This window comes from Ammospiza nelsoni, chromosome Z (genome assembly GCF_027579445.1).
Source record: "Ammospiza nelsoni isolate bAmmNel1 chromosome Z, bAmmNel1.pri, whole genome shotgun sequence".
Classification (NCBI taxonomy): Eukaryota; Metazoa; Chordata; class Aves; order Passeriformes; family Passerellidae; genus Ammospiza; species Ammospiza nelsoni.
The window spans coordinates 68,411,813-68,432,490 of NC_080669.1; the positions used below are offsets into that span (position 1 = coordinate 68,411,813).

The 20,678-nt window shown below is 35.4% G+C and overlaps 1 protein-coding gene across 1 annotated transcript in view; it reads left to right on the forward strand.

The window, feature by feature from the left end:
• Positions 1–20,678, forward strand: part of ADGRV1 (adhesion G protein-coupled receptor V1) — a 262,471-nt gene that overhangs the window by 79,935 nt on the left and 161,858 nt on the right. The window contains exons 58-77 of the mRNA XM_059493101.1: positions 1,386–1,594; positions 2,128–2,298; positions 2,684–2,866; positions 3,586–3,765; positions 4,392–4,556; positions 5,836–5,953; positions 6,240–6,363; positions 7,499–7,637; positions 7,776–7,961; positions 8,226–8,458; positions 8,979–9,127; positions 9,221–9,419; positions 9,755–9,971; positions 11,088–11,327; positions 12,766–12,915; positions 13,765–14,238; positions 14,994–15,137; positions 16,375–16,546; positions 16,927–17,062; positions 18,667–19,514. Coding sequence (XP_059349084.1) covers positions 1,386–1,594; positions 2,128–2,298; positions 2,684–2,866; positions 3,586–3,765; positions 4,392–4,556; positions 5,836–5,953; positions 6,240–6,363; positions 7,499–7,637; positions 7,776–7,961; positions 8,226–8,458; positions 8,979–9,127; positions 9,221–9,419; positions 9,755–9,971; positions 11,088–11,327; positions 12,766–12,915; positions 13,765–14,238; positions 14,994–15,137; positions 16,375–16,546; positions 16,927–17,062; positions 18,667–19,514 — 4,437 coding nt within the window. The remainder of the gene's footprint in view (positions 1–1,385; positions 1,595–2,127; positions 2,299–2,683; positions 2,867–3,585; positions 3,766–4,391; positions 4,557–5,835; positions 5,954–6,239; positions 6,364–7,498; positions 7,638–7,775; positions 7,962–8,225; positions 8,459–8,978; positions 9,128–9,220; positions 9,420–9,754; positions 9,972–11,087; positions 11,328–12,765; positions 12,916–13,764; positions 14,239–14,993; positions 15,138–16,374; positions 16,547–16,926; positions 17,063–18,666; positions 19,515–20,678) is intronic.

The window sequence follows — 20,678 nt, forward strand, 5'->3', positions numbered from 1 at the left end:
CCAATCAAGCAGGCCAAGGGCTGAAATATGGCTTCCATAGGGCTCATCCTAGTCTCAGTTCTCTTCAACATCTTTATCAACAACTGTAGCATGAAGGGGGGTGGGTCAGAGACAGAGATGACACACACACCTAAAGTCCATGTGGCAACAGAGAACGTTCATTGTTTGAACCCCTCTTTATAAAGGGGCTTTGAAATGCTCATGGGTCTGATAGCACTAGATAGCTCATTGGTCTGATCTTTTAAAGCTGCTCAGCTCCCGGACAAGTGAGATGTCTGCAGCATAGGATAGAAGGTAATTGATTGAGATTCCGGTCTGTCAACCCAGGGCCCAGTTTATGGAACCAGCTGGTTTTCTTATTTATATCCAAATTAATTGCCCAGTACAAGCCAGCTTGTACTGTGATAGACTGCGAGAAACGACTTGGATCCAGGACTCTTGGGAATACTACGTTTGCTGACAACATTAAACTGGGAGGAACTCCCTTGAGGGCAGAGAGGCCCTGAGGAGAGACCTCAACAAATTAGAAAGACCTTGACAAATTACAGCATTGGGCAATCACCAACTATATGAATTTTAACAAGGGAAAGTAACAGATTCTGCGCCTGGGATGGGGCAACTCTGGATGGATGGACAGTCTGGGGAATGAGATGCTGGAAAGCAGCGCCATGGAAAAGAACCTGGGGGTCCTGGTCAGGGACAAGTTGAACATGAGCCAGCAGTGCCCTGGCAGCCAGGAGGGCCAAGTGTGTCCTGGGGGGCATCAGGCACAGATTGGCCAGCTGGGAAGGGAGGGGATTGTCCTGCTCTGCTCTGCTCTGCTCTGCTCTGCTCTGCTCTGGGGCAGCCTCACCTTGAGTGCAGGGGGCAGTTTATGTCACTTCAGCATAAGAAAGACATTAAACTTTTAGACAGCTTGCAGAGGAGGGCCATGAGGATGGTGAAGGCCTTGAGGGGAAGTCGTATGAGGAGTGGGTGAGGTTATTTGGTCTGCTCAGCCTGGAAAGGAGCAGACTGAGGGGAGACCTTATTGCAGTTTCAACTTCCTCATGAGGGGACGAGGAGGGGCAGACACTGATTGCTGCACTCTCTGGTGCCCTGTGACAGGACTTAAATAAATTGCATGAAGCTGAGTTGAGGCAGATTTAGGTTGGCTAGCAGGAAAGGGTTTTTTTACCCAGAGCGTGGCTGAGCACCGCTCAGGGTGCTCAGGGAAGTGGTCACCAAGCCTGACAGAGTTCAAGAAGTATTTGAACAATTGTCTCAGGCCCATGGTGTGATTCTGGTGTTGGACTCTGATGATCCTGGTGGGTCCCTGCCAACTCAGCATATTCTATGATTGTAAAACAATTGTATCTTGAATTTTTTCTATCTCCTTACTATAGGGCAGGAGAATTCAACTACAGTTACTCTACAAATTATTCGAGAACAAGGATTTGTTGGGGACCTTGCAGTCCAGTTGAGCACTGGGCCAAACTTTGAACTCCCCCCCTCCAATCGTGCAACAGAAAATGAGGATTATATACTGGAAAAGAAAACAATAATTATGGCAGAGAATGCAACAGTAGCTTCTGTCATAGTCACTATTTTGCCTGTGAGTAGACTAACAATTTCTTAAGCTATTAATATCTTTTAAGGAAATGGCAATGGTACTGATTTTATACTAGTAGTATGACTTAACATTCTAGAAATAGCTGTTCTGGGACTCTTGCAGCCATCTCTTTCAAAACACCTTGCATACTCATCACTGGGAATGAGCCAAATTCTTCGTTTGATTATAATCTTGAAAAAGATTATGTATATTCTTTAACTATATTTAGAATGCAGGTACTGATTTTCGAGTCATGGCTTGGTTTCTGAGATCTAGCTGACTTTCTCATAGGTAGCAGTAACAGATGACAGCCAGCACTGCTTTCCACTGTTCTTGCAGATCTGGAATCTGACTTGTCAGCTTTGATTTCAAAATCTCAGCAAAAGTGTCTTTTCATCTTTATGGTATGAAGCCAGAGATTGGTTATATGGTCCCAAATACTGAGAAGTTTTGAACAGTAAGCAACCTACAAGTAGTCAACTGTACTATATTGCAATGTATCATTAAAAAAAAAGACATTTAAAACTTTTTTTCAGGATAATATTCCAGAATTACAGGAAGGATTTTTAATCAATATTACTGATGTGCACCTAATCACTTTGTCTGAAGGACAGCCAAGTGTGAAGAGGCCTGGATTAGAAATAGCTGAAATAACAATTGAAGAAAATGACGATGCCAGAGGAATATTTAATTTTAATGTTACAAAGGTAAATAAGTCTGAATGAAAAACACGTAAAGTGGCTTTTGAGCAAGATGGTCTGATTTCTCAGATGACTTATGAAAGCGTTCTGATTAGCTTTATGATACTAAATTGTTCTGGGTAAAATGGCCAGATACCAGACAAACAACTCTTTCTTAAGAAGTTTGTCACAAATAATACACAAAATTTATTATGGAGGTAGCATTGCTGAAACCAATGTCAAAAAAAGGGATGTCGGGAGGTCATTTAATCCAGATTTTTGCTCATAGCAAGGTCAATACTAAGGCCAGACTATTTTACAAGTATTTCTTCACTTATTTTTAACTGCTAGTAAACTTTAAAAAAAAAAAAAAAGTTTGTTGAGACATGTCAATTTCTTTTTGAATGTACAGGGTATCACTGGAGCTGTTTCTGGTTATGAGGTACCACCACCACAGAATGTACTAAAACTCCCAGTTGTTCGACAGGCTGGGAAGTTTGGGTCAGTAACTCTGTACTGGGAAGCCATTCTTTCCACTGCCAGCTTTGAAGACTTCACACCATCATCTGGAAACCTTACATTTGCAGATGGACAGGTATTCACTTGCTGAAAGCTTACCTGACTTGAGGTTACCAGCTTAAGATTTTTTCTATGTTTTTCTCTATCAGAATTTTCACTGAAAACATATTATTTATGGCCTTATGTATATGAATGATGGTCCCAGCTTCAGTTTTTTAACATGGAAAACCAGAATATTCAAAACCATTGACCAGATAGACTTGTGTGTCTTTGATACTTTGACAAGTGAGGACATAACTTCTAATAATAAACCCTGTTACAATGAAAATTTATAGTGAAATCCATCTTCACTATTAATTCTCAAAATAAACCTATATGTTTTCTTATCTGTGTTCTACACAAAGTTTTAAATTTCATGCTGCACCTTAGAATACTTATTGTACACAAGGGATTTTGATTTTAAGTGAATATAAGTGGTCTTTGGCAAAGGAAAGGATGTACATAGTGTGCAGAATTTTAACAGAATATTGACAATATTGTCAACATTCACTTTTTACTGAGTACCAAAGCAGAACATTCTGCTGGTTTTAACGAAAAAGATTTACATTGATGGACTGAAAAACAACTACTGAAATTATATCTTCTTATTATAAATATACAAGCATAAGAAGAAAAATTAACAGGTGAGCATTGTCTATTACTAGATACAATTTGCCTATTTTAATTTTTTTTCAAACAATTGACAGAATACTATAAATGAAGCTTTGTTGCTTTTTTTTTTTAACATTTCTACAGGCTACAGGAGAAATAGAAATTACAATCATAGATGACGATGAAGTTGAATTCCTTGAGATATTCAAAATTGCCCTGGTGAGGGTAACAGGTGGTGCAAGACTTGGGAATGACACCCTGGTAACTGTTGCTATTCCACCAAATGATTCTCCTGTTGGGGTATTCAGGTTTGAAGAAAAGAATGTGAGTTTGATTTAGGCTGCACTCCTTTCTGCTAAAGTTGGAGTGGGTTCATGTCACTAGCATATAGCTGAATTTTGTAAGCCTTCACTGCAGTGGAAGATGTGATTTCATTGAAATGATATTAGTGCTTGTCTTCATCTAGCTATGTAGGATGGTAGTAACAGTGAAAGTGCTGCTGCATAAATGTAGATTTCTGCATGATTGAATCAATTTAATTCACTATAATAACAATTCTGGACAACAATTTGATGGTCGGTATATTAATCTGCATTACTGAAAGTAAAATTTGGAAAGAAATTACAAAGTATATCTCATCTTAGTTCTTGCAGTGCTTCTGCTCTCCCTTTTGCTGGTACTGAGCCTGCTGGTGACTTTGTCTGTAATTGTTTTGGATCATAGTGCATACAGAAATCACTTGAATGACTAGTCCTTGCTACCAGAATTCAACACTCTCCTTACACCTGTTACGGCCCTGTCCATTTTCACTCCTGGTGTTTAGAATTGTCATTGATAATGTTCTCCACTGTTTATCTTAAACATGTATCCATGTAATTTGAATAATCAATGCAGCTTTTGACTTTTTTCAATACAGTCTTTCCCATATTCTCCTTCTCTTTCTCCGTCAGGTAATTGTGAAGGAACCTAAGACACCTGATGACCCTGCTGCAGTTGTTTTGCTAAATGTAAGTCGAAGTCAGGGAGGAAAAGGAGCAGTTACAGTGTTATGGATTCTCGAGGAAGCAGCCAGATATGATTTGACCCCACTAAATGGTACCCTTCATTTCAGTGAGGTACTGCAATAACTTATTTATTATTAGATTTATAAATATTTCCTTCTACTGGTGTATATTTGTATGGTTGTTGTTACTTGTTGATAGAAGTATGGGGTTACTAAGTATTATACACTAGAAAAAGGTCAATTTGGACTGGTGGGGTTAGAAATATTCATGCTTCTTTCAAGATGCAATGGAAAGCTGACATGCTCTTTTAATGCAGCATAATGTAATCATCAGGAAGGTAGCTCTTCAAATCTCCACTATTTTAACTATTAAGAAAGAGAAATTGAAACCTAGCAAATGAAAATAATGATTACAGAAACACTTATTCCACTAAAGTATCAAGCATCTTTAAAAGAAAATTTGTATTGAAAGGGTGAGAAAGAAAAATGAATGCTCAACATCTGCAGATTAAAAAAAACCCAAAAAGCACCTTCATACGTTTCAAACTAGACAGTGTTATTTAATTTGTATTTCATGGCAGGTTGCAGCTCTGAACTCAGAGTTAAATATTGGATACTGATACTATGTTAATATTTATATTCTACAGTCTACTCAAAATATTTAATGAAGAAAGTATTTTAGCAGAGCATAATCTATTTTCTCTCAGTATAAGATTTTTTTTTCCACTAAATCAATAGGCATGCTGGTTGTTTTACTTTGAGTCAGCTGAAAAATAGATTTTTTCTTTTTCTGGTAAAACCAGAAATTTTGCAAAGTTTTGCTGTCGTATCTCTACTGGTAGGCTTTGACATTTTGTCTTGAACATTTATACATGCTTGAGTATAAGCATAAACTGTATGCATGATATACTAAATTTATATATGTTTGCCACTTCCCACTGACAAAAATGTAGATTAGGCAGAAATTTGACTAATATATCTAATCTTAATAATTTGACTAATATATCTAATTTGACTAATATATCTAATCTTAATAAAATAATCCTTAGAATATGTGTGTACTATTGAATAGGTAGTTTCTCTGTAGAAAGTTTCCTCTAATTTAAAAGCACCTATATGAGTACAATTTCAAAGGAATTTCAATCTTTATTAAGTTGAAAAGAGTAAGGGTATTTTTAGGGTGGCCCGCAATATTTGAGAGACAATTTTTACTGGCTATTAATCTGTGAGAAGAAATTTCAGCCAGATCAAATAATCTCATGTTTTAAAATACTAAAGAATATGGCAAGCATTCTTAACATTTGATATGTTAAAAAATTTCTTTTAACACTCTATTTTGTTTAATTTCATTTAATATATATCCATGTCTTTCTGGTCTTTACATGATGCAGACTGAGTCCCAGAAACTGATTATTTTACATGCAATACAAGACAATCTGCTGGAGGGGAATGAAACATTTACCATCCAGCTAGTCTCTACTGGTGATGCAGAGATATCTCCTGTAAATGGTAAACAGTTAATTCAGTATCTTCTGTTTTTGGATATTCTATATGAGAACTATTCTAAGTCTGATCATATTATTTTAGTCTGCAGTGCTTAAGTATTTTGTGGGCATCTAGTTGGTCACAATTGCAAATGTCAGTCTTTTTCCCTAAGTTCCTTACCTGAAGAAGTCAGAGAGTTCTACAGCCCTTTATGTTAAACAGCTAATGTTTAACCATTCATGTCAAAAAATTTACCAAAGGTAAATTGCTTAGTTTTCACTTAGCATGAGAATAATTTTTCTCTTCATAGGTGTTGCAACCATCACTATTATGGGAGATGAAGGAGCTTCTGGGGTGGTTGGGATAGCCCATTCATCCCAGCATGTTTTGATAGGAGAACCTTCAGGAAGTTATAATGGAACTGCTCTTATTAGGTGGGTACATATCTCATTTTTTCAAAGAAAGAGCAACAGCCCAGATCCAAAAGCTATGAGACCCCACATTTGGCAATTTATTGAGTATTACATTTTATCATAACTTCTATAATCAGTACTATTTTAAAAACTAGGTGATTGGTTTTAAAGAAGGGTAGAATATACCATGTGTGTATCCTTTCAGTATTAAAGGAGAGGTCCAAATATTCCTCTCTGTCTTCAAGTTATTTACAACATCAATCCACCAAAGGAAAGAAGATCTTAATCAAAAGAAAGGGGTAAGAAAATATGACATTTGAAGGTGCTCTGTGCTTTCTAGAATTTGATTCAGGATTTGTGCCTGAATAGTATTTCAGCAAATTGTTATATTCTAGCATAAACAGTGTGGGAATGGGGATTTTAGTGGAAACAATATGCAATTATTTTATTCAATTAACTGAAAACAGAACGAAGAGTTTTAGATTCTTAGAAGAATCTTCTAAGAGCATTGGAAAAAAAGATTATGACACTTCCAGCAAATATAAAGCAGCAGAACACCTTCTGGTACTGGTCCAAGAAGTCCAAAAGACAAAACAATGCCTTGTGCAAGAAGTAGTTTAAGACTGTATTACATGCAGAATGTGCAGACAAATCTTTACTGTGACTTTTCCAAGCATTATGTTATTGTAGGGTTTTAGACAAGTAGCAGACAGAACATATCACAGAAAATGTCAAAGTATTCTAGTATCCTACATCTGCCTTATAGATCAAATTGCCCCTGGCATTACCCTGACATCCAATTGCCCTTCTATTTTGCATATCTATCTCTGGAAAAGCAGAACAGAATGAAGAGAAATCAGTTTTCAGGCCCTATCTTTGGGCTACATATGGAAAGAAACTTGAAAGACGTCTTGGTAAAAATACAGCTGGAGATTTCTCCAAACACAGAGAAATAAAAGAGAACTTTAGATATGTTTTGAAAATGCCTGAAAAGGGAATTCTTATGTTCTTAATAGTGATTAAGTACATTAAAACTCAAGCTTTCATAGTGCTGATAACATTTCTTCCATGCACAACAGTATGATATACTATCTCTGTATTGCATATTAAATAATAAAGGTAAAAATAAAATCTGTGTTTGTGTCCTTACCTGCAGCCTGGTACGTGGCCCAGGGATTTTTGGGGAGATCATAATATATTGGAATATAACACCTCCTCATCACACAGAATTTGTTGAGGTATCGGGGACCTTGACCATGCGGGATACGCAGTCTGCAGCAGTTGTTCTAATACAGGTATATGAGAAACCTGATCCCAGTAGCTATTTCAAGTACATTCTTTTATTTTCTGAGGATCTTGGCTAAAAATTATTTATATCTCTCTCTCTGGAAATGGTTTAAATCCTTCCAGCTGTTGTTGGTTGTTTCCTGTAGGCTGTAGATGACGACCGCCCTGAGGAGAAGCATTACTACCAGTTTCAACTAACCAGAATCAGTGACGGAGGACTCATAAATGAATCTAGCAGCCAAGCAAATATTACCATGGCTGCCAGTGATTATCCATATGGAGAGTTTACATTCTCCCATGAACTACTGCAAACAACAGAAGATGAAAAATGGGTATTAGATTAAAATTCTTTCCTTTATAGAATTACTGATAAATATCAACATTATTGCTAGAATTATATTCAACTTTAGAAAGAAAAGAAATCAGTCTCTAAAGTGACTGTGGCTATCTGTTAAATAGCATGTACGCTGTACTTGATAAATCATATTGTTGTTACCTGACAGAACCATTGAAAATATGACTTTAGAACATCTTGTAAAGGCATCTGTAACAGAAAACAAAGCCATTTTAAAAAGAAAATATTCTCTTTCCCTCAGGTTAACATCACTATTGTGCGTTCCAAGGGATCCTATGGCAGAGTGCATCTTTGCTTTCAGATAATAAGTGGGACTGCAGAGGAAGGAATAGATTTTACTCCCACAGTAAAGGAAATTATGTTTGAACCAGAGGAGGAAAGTAAAATTATTTGGATTGAAATTCATGATGATGACTTTCCTGAAGGTCCTGAATACTTTTCATTGGTGATTACTGAAGTGGAACTCCAAGGAAGGTAAAGTTAAAATTTCCAGTTCATTTGTTACAAGCAGAAAAACAAACTAGAAAAACAAATTATATTTGGATTCTGATCTACCTGAATAAAATCACTGCTAGACATTTTTTCTGCTTTACTGTAAAATTTTGTAAGACAGCTAAAATTGTAATCATAATAGAAAATGGATGTATGGTAAATCCATTTATTTTAACATTAATGTAAAGATATTGCTGATTAAGATTTAATAAAACTTAAAATCCGTACATTAGATACAAATTGCCAAGTTGCAAGAAATTTCATAAAAAGATGAAATGAGAAAAAACAAATGAAATATACACGTTTCTAGTAATAATTCTTGCAAACATAATAATATGAAGAAATGTGAGAAAAAATCTTCAGTAGTAACTGAAGAAAATAAAAAAACTGTCAGAAAATAAAATTATTTGCAGTAATTAAAAAATTGTCACACATATATCTTTATACTTTCACAAGAAGTTCAAAATGTATTTTTATGGGTTTTTTTCCATGCTCTTGCAAGTGGATTTGATTTTACTGTAAGAGAGAATGGTCTACAGGTGGATCAACCTCCAATAATAGGAAATATTTCCACAGTACGGGTCACTATTGCAAAAAATGACAATGCTGAAGGTATAATAGAATTTGATCCACAGCATGTCCTTCTACAGGGTAAGTTTACCATAAGTTCTCACTATATTTTGGAAGATAAGGCTTTGGCATGAATTTTGAAATTACATAAATTTTTCTCAATTATTTTTATAGTGGAAGAAGATGCTGGATTAATCATGATTCCTGTTTTGCGAAAGCGTGGAACTTATGGCAATGTCACAGCTGATTTTCTTTCTCGAAGTATTTCTGCACTTCATGGTGTTGACTATGTCATTCATAATAATACTGTAATTTTTTATCATGAACAGAACCAGTCTTTTATTTACATCTCTATTATAAATGATGAAGAAAGGTAATTACATTTTCAGATATTTATTCACCAATTTACTTTTGATTGTCTTTTTTAGCATGCACTAACAAATCTACCCATATGTGTGTATAGAGCTTGAATTGGAAAACACATTTCTGCAGGCTAAAAAAATCACCTAAGTGAGAAAATCATCTAAAGGGGACAAGAGAAGATGTTATATTACAGTGACATAGTTCCTGTTGAATAGTATGCAATCATGCATGCAATCAAATATGATTTTAAGTTACATTATAAGAAATGTTGGCGTCAACAGTACTGCTCTGAAGGATAAAAAATATTTTTCCACGTATTTTCTAATTTTTTTTTTTTCTATGCAGTGAATTTGAAGAGCAATTTGAAATCCAACTGACAGGAGCTACTGGTGGAGCCGTCCTGGGCCTCCACCTGGTGAGCCAGGTCACCATTGCGAAAAGTGACTCTCTCCAGGGCATGGTCCGATTTCTCAACCAAAGCCAAATTATTCTTCCCAACCCTGATGTAACCACAACGGTGTCCCTGGTGGTGGAAAGGACTGGGCAGTTGGTGGAGGCACAAGTGGGTCTTGCCTGTAAAAGACTAAAAGTTTTCCAGTGACTATGTCAAAAAGCTCCTTCATTGTGCTTTGAGAGCTTACTTAGTAACTTATTTCTAATAGTACAATTACAGCTTTTTATTAAACATGAATTGCATATAGCTGCAGTATAAGAGAAAGTGTTGTTACCTTTTTACAATCCTCTTTCTTCTCCTGCTTCCCTTCTTTTATTATGGTATAGTGTATATTGTTTTGATCTAGCTCCTAATCCCACAAAAATTATGGTTAACTTCATGTACTACTACTAGTTTAATTTAATTCAGGAAATTGCTTACTATGAGTTTTGTAGAGTATTTTTTTACTCTATACAGGCCACTTATATAGTAGAGATATAAATATAAAACATGGTGGGCCTTTGACAGTCTTGTCAAATAATTGGAAAATTTCCATTATGAACCATGAACTCCTCTTCTCCATATATAAAAATTGCCTCAATCTTTGACTTTTTCTAGAAGGCTTTGGAGAAAAGCAGAAAATACTTAAATTAACAAAATAATAATTGTAAAGTCCTGAATATAACCTCCTTAAAAGCAATCTAATTTGTGGAAATCGCTGGAAATGCTGTGGCTTTTAATCAGGCTGAAGAAATTCAAATTATTCATAATTTTCTTCATAATCTGAAGAAATTTTCTTCATATTTTGACTTTTATGATAAAAAATATTTGTCATTTTTAGACTTGACATCACATTTCAAAGGGAAATGGTTTTGATCATGAGTACTGATGTGGGAAGTTTTGCAAAAGTCATGAAAGAGAAATAGACACTGGCCTTTGTGATTCTTGCTATATGCTAAAGAAATCTTAGTTTCTTTTCTATTACTAACATCTAGAATTTAATAAACTGACATTGTGACTAACACTTTAAAGTTCCCATTTGTGAATTGACATGTTTACTTTTTCAAAGGCTTCTATATTTTGTCCCATAGAATTAATTATGACTATTTTGTATCCTGTATTAATAGCAAAGATTTAAACACAGCTAAGTACTTTTGGTACTCTGTCACTTCTCCTTTTGGGATGCTGTTATAATATAAATCTGAAACTGATTTATATTATAACTGAAACTGATGTCTTCCACAGATTTACTGGGACATTTTGGGACCCAATTCAGAAGAGATTTTGTCTCCTCTGAATAATGACATTGGTGATCCTGTGAATGGAACATTCTATTTTGAAGAAGGAGAAGGAGGTCTGAGAACAATTAATCTGCAAATCTATCCTCATGAAGAAGTTGAAGTTCAGAAAACCTTCATTATTCGACTGAGCCTTATGAAAGGTGAAACAGAAATAGATTCTAAGGCAAACAGCATTACATTAATAGTAAGTTATTATCACTTTTCTTTCTTCAGAGATTTCTGTTGATATTGGTATTTATAAATGCAAAGCTTTTAAAAATTAATCCCAATGATTACTTAGTCATTTGGCTTTTTTGACCTTTTTACTATTTTGATATATTATGTTCAATTCTGAAAGAAAAAGGACAGAGAATCTATCAGTAAAAATTGGAATAAAAGCGGTGAGCTGGCTCTCCTATTTGCAGTTTTCTATAGTTCTCTTTGGAGAGAGCATGGACTGAGCCCACATTTCTATGTGTCAATATGTTTATCATCTGCTGTGTTTTAAAAACCCTGCTGGAAATTAAACCCCACTCAACTGCTTCCCTTCTCCTACCCTCTCTTGTGAGAGGGAGACAAAAAGCAGCTTCTGAGTCAAGATAAGAGAAATTTACTTGAAAACACCAAAGAGATAAGAAGCAAACAGTAACAGCAACAACATTAATGACAAAGGTATACAAGAGAGACAGTGAATTACGCACAAAAAGGTGCTCACTGCCAAAGCTCCACCAAGACAAAGACAAAATGCCTTTATCCCCTGAGCAAACAAAAAACTATGATGAACTAATCATCCACACATACTGGTCCTCAAATGCTGAGACAGTGAAAATCAATGATGGACAAACTCTCCAGGCTAGACCACTTGGGCTGCACCAACCATCATGTGTGTGTGGTAGGTAACAGCGATCTGGACGTAACCACACAGCACCAGGCTCTGACCCCTCAGAAGTTGCAAGTAGGACATTGTCACTCTTGACCTCTCTTCAGAGGAAGGGAGAAAGTCTGGCCTCTCATAGTAGAAGAGAAATGCAGATGTTTTTGAGAGTTATCACAGACAAATCAGTGCTCTAGAGATACTGCAACTAAGGAAATATTTATAAAGCTGCTGTAAGAAGCCATCAAAAGAATCTCCCCTGGAAATGGTATTTTTTAAATTATCTGGTCTGAAAGACGTTGATGGAATTAGCTCTTACTTCCACAGTCCCCTTCAGGAAGTCATGTTGCCCCAAATCCTTTTTGCAGCTAATGATTCATGGAGATGTATGCGGATAAGCTCTCTCTCCCATAGTTCTGAGTTTCCCAACTGTTAATATTAGAAGAGTTTCTATATACTAATTCATGGTGCCTGAGCATTTCCTGCTTTAGAATCAAAATACTCAAATGTAGCATTTGAAATAAAACTTTGTTCTTTTCCTTCTTGGACAGGGGAACTGAAAACTGAAAAAGAGACATTCAAAATTTTCTCTGCTGTTTTTGGAACTAACAGATATATGCCTCAGATATATACTAACAGATATATAACTAACAGATATATAACTAACAGATATATGTAGCATCTAGCAGTGAAAATATCAGTAGGTTCAACAAGAATACAACTCCCACTACATTTCTAGTTTTTTAAATGTTTGTTTACCTTTTTACAGATAGAGAAGTTTGGTGATCCAAATGGAATTGTACAGTTTGCTCCTGAATCATTAACAGAGAGTAATTTTGCAGAACCCTCAGGAGACGAAGGGCCACAAAATATTACACTGTTTGTCAAACGAACTCAAGGCATTCTGGGGAACATAACGGTATTCTCACTCTTTTCCTAATAAACAATGTAATCTGAAATCATCCTTGATTTCAGGTTGAAAAATATCTTATTCTGTGCCTTTCAATTGCTTGTTTCTCAAATTAATGTTTTTATGTTGCCTTTTAGACTGAATTTAGGAAGGGCTTAGCCCTGGTACTTGTGGTTTGGAGAGTAAAATTCAGTCTTCTCTGGTCAGGGGAAATAAAAGAAAAACAATACTGCTCTACTGCTCTTGCTTTCTTTCTCTCCCAGTTTGCTTTCGATGGGAGAATAAGAGACAATACTTTCATAGTGAGTTGATTTTGATATCATTGCATTTTACTTTTTTAGATGGAATCAGACTTCCTCAGACTTTTCTGAACCACCAATGTCAAAACATTGTTTTTTACCTAAAGTTTAGAAGTGAGTGTTTTAACAGTAACTCATTTAATTTAAAATAAATTGATCAATTAATAGAAACATCTGCTGTGTTTAATGAGAGTTCATTCCTTTCTTATGTGAGGAATACTGGAAACAGAAAAAAAAACAATGGTATTTTGGTGACAAAAGAGAAATACTTTTTGAAAAATGTTCATAAATTCCACATAGTTTTACATAAATCTTCTGAAACTAGACAAAGGAAATATTTATATTCTTAACACTGTTACTGAAATAACACACTCTTTTGAAAGATAGTCTGTGTGATAGCATATTCTTCCTATGCATACCCAAAACAATTGTTATTTTAGCCAGTTTAAAAGCAGTCGGTTCCATATCTTGTCTATACTGAATCCTGAATTTGCAAGTTTCCGACTTCGGAGATTATTTTTCTTTCTTTTAAATTTTGCATTTTCTATACTAATTTCAGGTTTACTGGGAAATATGTAGTGAATCTGACATCACAGGTGACTTTCTTGAGACAGAGGGATCTGTTGTCATTGCTGACCAGCAGAGTACAGCTGAGATAATTATCTACCTGTTACCTGATGATGTTCCAGAGCTGGATGAAAGCTATGAGGTACAGCTGATTTCAGTGGAAGGTGGAGCAGATTTAGATCATGAGAAAGGAGTTTCAAAGATCACAGTGTTTGCAAATGATGATCCTCATGGAGTGTTTGCCCTGTACTCTGATCAGCAGTCAGTATTGGTAGAAAAAGCCCTGGATCGATATGTTCAGATTAATGTGACTCGGCATGCTGGGGCATTTGGAGAAGTGATGGTTGAATACCGTGTCCTATCCCCTCATGAGGAAGCACTAATTAAACCCGGGAATGAGGTGGGATTCCTCAAAATAAAGGATGGTGCCAGCTTTGGAGTAAAAAGAGTGCCAATAAGCAACCAGGTGTGTATTACTCTTTTAGCTCCCATGATATCTGTTGTTTCCACTTGTTTCATCACAATACAAATAAGATTAAAAATTCTCACTAATATCAACTGTGAAGAAGCAGAAAAGAGAGTCTTGGTGTTGTGAATTTCCTCTTTATGGAGTAGAACTGGAATAGAAAATCAAATTTTCTGACAGTAATTGCAAAATCACTGTTATGGATGTGTTCAAATATTTTAAGTTTCCTTACATTGTTGTTTTGTGTTACTATGAGTTCAATATCTTATTATTATATGAATGCAAATATTTTCTTAAGTTTCTTTGGATTGTAAATAGTGATCTGTCATTTGTGACCAATGAAGATAAAGATAAATATACTTGCAGTCTCCTTTGTTTCCTTGTTGTTTGTAATTTTTATCACAGTCTTACATCCACTCTTACATTCTCTTACAACCATCTTAAATATTTTTAATCCTAAAGATTAAAATCAAACCAAAGGCAGCCAGTGTGTCAAATGCAACTTTTTAAAATGGCAATAGTTGCTTTACAAACTCATATTCCAGCAAGCTGCTGACAGACTACTTTCACAATATTGATGGCTTAACTGTAATTCTCTGAGAAACATAATCAATGAAACACTTGTCTTGAAAATGCTGCTTTGTCTGTAAACAAACAATAATCTGCCGGTTGCTTTGTTAATTATTTGCACTGTTGGATAATATTTTTAGTGGAATTAAGTTTCTACCTTTTTAATGACATTCTCTCTCCCAAAGGCATTTATTTTACTGGGCTTGAATTTTACTCTGGAACTTACTAATGTAAGCCTGCTTAGGGGAAGTGCCAAGGACGTGCCTAAAATCTTAGGAATAGCAAAGTCTGCTGTGCTGCTTATTCCTGAGGAAGCTGCCAATTCACAGGTCAGTAGCCCGGTTGTGATGTCATGTTCCTACCACAGAAGAGAGGTACACTTCACTGCAGAAGATACCTGTTCTAAAAGTCAGTGAAGTTTTCATTGTCATCAATATGATGGAAGAGATCCTTCCTGTTATTGCTTGCACTGTATGTTTTTCTTTCCTCTGATAAAAATTCTTATAGAAACATTTTAATACAATTGGAAAAGGTGTCTTCATATGTAAAATGTAAGTAGTGTAAGTATTTACATGAAAGGGGACTTGAAGGAAAAAAAGTAAATCTGGACGATGTTTCCATAAGTACTGCAACCCCAAAGCAGAAAATAGCATGAATTCAGTATTATGTGCAAAAAGAGATGGAATATATGTTGGGTGTTAATGCAGATGTCCGTAAATTTGGTAATCATTGAGTGATAAATTTCCATTTATCTATTTTGTATGAGAGTGAGAAAAGATAATTTTCCTACCTTGATATGGTATATATGCTACCATTCCATTTTTTTTATGTCAGGCAAAGGCATTTAACTCTTAAAGGTTTTAACTCTTAAATTTTATTGAAGTTTTTATTTAATGATTTTAATTATCTTTAAGAATTGTTGAAGTTTTTAATTTACAATGAAACTTAAGTCAGATAGTCTTTCTGAATACACTGTTTTCAGAAAGACTATTATATACCATATACTACTATACACCCATTAATCACTGGTTTTTGAATATGCAAATTATCTTCACTCCTATTTGCTCCTCAGAGAAAAAGCAAAGTAGATCACAGTAGTAAGAATAATTTTGTGTACAATGTCATGCAGTAGCAACTTGCTTTTCACTGGATATATAATTAATACCTTATTTTAGACCTAATTATATGTATATATCTATATATGTAGAGGGAGAGTAGTACAGTTATTACCTGTGAGCACTGAGGGCAGGCTGGATTTATTTTTCTTCTAAACAAGAGACACAGATTGTATTCACTGTTTTCAGTACTGAAATGTCACTCATACTTGGTCCTTTTCCCTGCAATCTAATTGCCAGAAATCTAAAATTTGCAAGTATTATTAAAGAGTTTGTATGAGCTCTTTCAAGAGAGCATATTTATATGTCCGTAGATAAATGCACATATATTTATCTATATGCATGCATCCTTATTGTAAGATGCCCATTTTACAAAAGGTACTATGCTTTCACGTATGTTATTGTCCATTTTTTATTCCATTTTCTGATAAAATCTACTATGTTTTCACAGGTTGGCTTTGAATCTGTGATATTACGACTTACAAACATTGTAGCAGGGACAGGCCATGCTGTCATAACCAGAAAAGGAGTTTATGGCACTGTTATAGTTAGCTGGATTTCAGGATGCCCACCAGACCTAGTCACTGACTCTGTTAAACTAGGCAATATTACTCCTCCATTTGGTGAGTAATTGCTGAAACAAGTTATATACAGCTACAAGGACAACAGCTATGACAGTTGCCTAAGTGATGATACCACCTTTTAGTTATTTGTACCTCTGCATGTTTCCATTATTAATGAAGAGTCATTAGAATGAAATCGTGTGATCCAATTTTTATCTGTAAGGGACATATTTACTTTATGAGAAAAAAAACAACTTTTCTTTATAGACACAATGCTATGCCCCTGAAGGACAGTTTTCCATAGGAAAGACCCTTATAATGAAGATTTTTTTACCTCAGTGAAATCGAATTGTGACTAAAGTTCCTATATCAGTATATTTCCAGGTAAAAATAGAATTCCTGTTTAGTGATTTTGACTGTCTCAATCATTCTCCTTTCAGGTACTGTTGTATTTTCCTCTGGGGAAAAAAGTAAAGTGATTTCATTTCAGGCTACTCCAAGCCTAAATAAATCTGAGATATTTGCCATCACTTTAACAGCAGTGCACAGCAATGTGTCTGGTGGGGCTCGCCTAAGGTAAAGATATTATTTACACTTTTGAGTTGCACGGATGCTGTAAGAATTATGACATGTATAGGGGAATATACCTCATACAAATCCCTATTAAATTATAGGTAGCTAGCAAATTTGAGTTTCTTTTTTGACAATTTCTATGTCTTGTCTCACATGGAAACAAATGTCAGTACTGAAGATCTGATCTGTCTGAAACTGAGGCTTTTCTTCAATTCCAGTCTGTTTCCTGGCATTGGGATCTGAGGTACCTAGAATGTGTCTAGAGTAATGGAGACAGTTAGGAAAGACAATTAGGTTGAAGAACCAAGATCAACAGTTTTAACCAGAAAGCTGAAGAATAAAATAAACTGTCAATTTTCAGTGTCCCTAAATATCTATATTTAGAAGATCTTAGATGACAACCATTATTTAAAAGAAATCAAACAAAATAAGAAATGCTATAAAAATGACTAATTTATATTACACCCCCTTTTTATTCTGAAAAATTAAAACATTACAATCAATGTAGTTTTTTGACTCACTTAAATTGTTATCTGTTCTTCAAACTATTTTCACTCTTCCTTGTTGAAGATGAAAATGTATAAAAAATGGAGTGACACTGTGACACTGTAAGGAGAAAATTTATTGGCTTCACCATATTAAAATTGAACTGGCAAATCTGAAGGAAATCAGGAGTCAATCAGATGCCTAAATTCCTCAAACAGACTCTCCTAGGTTTGTCCCTTCTATGAATTTGAGTCCTCAAGCACATATTTACTTGTGCAAGTCAAATACCTTGAGTATATGAGAATAACTTTTCCTAGAAAACTTAAGACTGCATCTCACATTGATTGCTTTGAAGGTTTTTTGGCTTCCTAAGTGGTGGAAGGATCTCATCTGTTAGCCAAATCCGCTCACTCTAATTGTGCCATTTGGTAGCCTCTGGCATTGAATAACGGTAAAGTTCTAGAGAGAAAGGGATGACACAAGATTCAGCAGAGTCAGTCTAGTATTTTGTAATAAGAAGGGAATATATTTGATATGAACAGAGTAAATTTTAAACTGAATTGATAACAAGACTCAGATCTGAAAAAAAAAAGTACTTTGGGTAATATTGAAAAGAGGCAGTATTTCAAAGCTGTACTGTATCTTTTAAAATAACTTCCTGTCCTTCTCCAGCTTCCTGGCTAAAACTGTAAATCTGCTAGCATCTGTCTACTTCACAGCTTGCCGTTGGTACAGGAGGTTTGTTCAGTGTTTAAAACTGGTATTATTTGTAGTGGCTATATTATATTCCTGTATTATGTTCACAGTAGGAAGATCTACTTTCCTTTGCCTCTCCATTTTGTCAGGAAGACCATATTTTATGTATAATTTACTCAGTATCCTGTCCTGACTTAGGATGCATTAAGCATGAGGAGGGCTGCTCAAACACTACAAAAACATTTTTAGGGAACCTCTTTATGTCTTGCTTTGTATGATTTCTATTTCTTCCCTCTACCATTGCATGTTTTTTAATCTGCTTTCTCCCAGCCATCATTGATTGCTCACTGAAAATTATTATGCTTGACTGTTCTGCTTTTTATTACTTGTATTTCTCTCACAATGTGATATTGTTTCTGTTTCAGATCAGGATTTACGATAGCTAAAATTGAACCAATGGGGATTTTCCAGTTTGATCTTAACTCAAGATCAGTTTCAGTTGAAGAAGATGTCCAGGTAGTCAGACTATATGTCCAAAGATTGTTTGGTTTTCAAAGTAATCTTACTAAAGTGACATATCAGACCATTCCTGGAAGTGCCAAACCACTAGAAGACTTTATACCCATCTACAATGGAGAGCTTATGTTTTTACATTTTCAGACAAATGCAGTGATAGAAATATCGATAATTGATGACACTGTGTCTGAAATACAAGAATTTTTTTTTGTAAATTTGACTTCTGTGGAAATTCTGGATGTTCAACCTGCAAACCTTGACTGGAGTCCCCGTTTAAATCCAGCTTTCAGTGTTGCAACAGTTAATATCCTGGCTAATGATATTCATCACGGAATACTAAGTTTGGGGCCAGAGTTTATTTATGTTGAAGAAGATACAAACAACAATATCTCCAACACAGCAGTGCTTCAGATCAGAAGGACCAAGGGATTTACTGGTGATATAAAAATTACTGTTAAAACCTTTGGGGGAGTGAGTGCGCAGAGTGCAGTAGATTTGTATCCTTTTGGAAATGTTTATGAAAAAGCAAACTTCACATGGGCAATGGAAGGAGAAGATTTTGAAGAACAGACAATCTCTTTGACTTTGCTGGATGGAGAAACTGAAAGCCAGGTGTCCATAAAAATTTTTGATGATGATGAGCCTGAAGGACAGGAATCATTTTATGTTTTCCTCTCAAATCCTGAATATGGAGCTCAGATTGTGGAAGGAAAGGATGAGCATGGATTTGGTGCTTTTGCAATAGTAATTATTGCAGGTAATATTATTTCCTCCAGGAAATGAGTAAATATATTTCAGTTAAATAACAGTAAATAATATATGTTCTCATAGCAATTTTCATGTAAAATTGGAATTCTATATGATAATAAGCAGGGTATTCTATTCCTAAATCTAACGTTTTCCAGATGAGAGGAAGCATCTAATGCACAAAGCCCCCTTAGCATCCCTTAGCAGTGTAACCCAAAATACATCTATAGGTGCTGCTTATCTCTGTTGTTGTTCTTTATGAAAGGAGAACACTGAGTGAAACATGTGTGTGGTGGGTCAGAGACAGTGATGACCACACAACCAATGTTCATGTGGCAACAGAGAGTGTTTAATGGTGCAACCCCTCTTTATAAATGGAGTATTACTGGATAGCTCATTAGTCTGATCTTTTAACATGGCCCAGGTTTCAGACAAGTGAGATATATGAAGCTTGGAATGGAATGTAATTGGTTGAGATTCCCCTGTCAGCCCAGGGGCCAGTTTATGGAACCAGCTGGGTTTCTTATTTATATCTGAATTAATTGCCCACAGCTTGTACTGTGACATACTGTGACAGCTGAGCATGACTGTTTCTTTAAAGATGGAGTGGCATTGCAGGCTCATTTGGTTTTTTGCTATTTTCCTTGTTCCTGGGATGTGAAATTCCCACCTCAGTAGATCTGTGACTTTCAAATTCAAAGAATAAGTGGGATACTTTATGCTACAGACCCATGACTATGAAAAGAGTCATCAAGTAGCTTATGGTATGAAAATGGAAGTGTCCAAGAGAACCTGTTATAGAACGGCTGGGCTTCCATTGTTAGTTCACAGTATTGTACAGATGATTTCTCACAGTACTCTAGTGCTGCATTCAGACCAAAATATTTTCTAAAACTGTAAATACTGACTACTTATTGACAGTTTATGGCACAAAAAGATCACTGCCTTTTTTTGCTGGGTTTGTTTCTAAAGACCAGATGATTTGTATTGTGCCACTTCAGGTACTTTGCTTTCTCAGGATTCAGAATATTTTAGCTTCTTTTACTTTTTCGTTTACCTGTTTGTTTTTTTTTCTCCTTTTCCTAACTTACTCTGTGAAACATGATTTTGAAAAAGAAAATGTCATGGAACATTTGAATACAGGAAGACATAGTTCCTACTGAGACCATAAGAT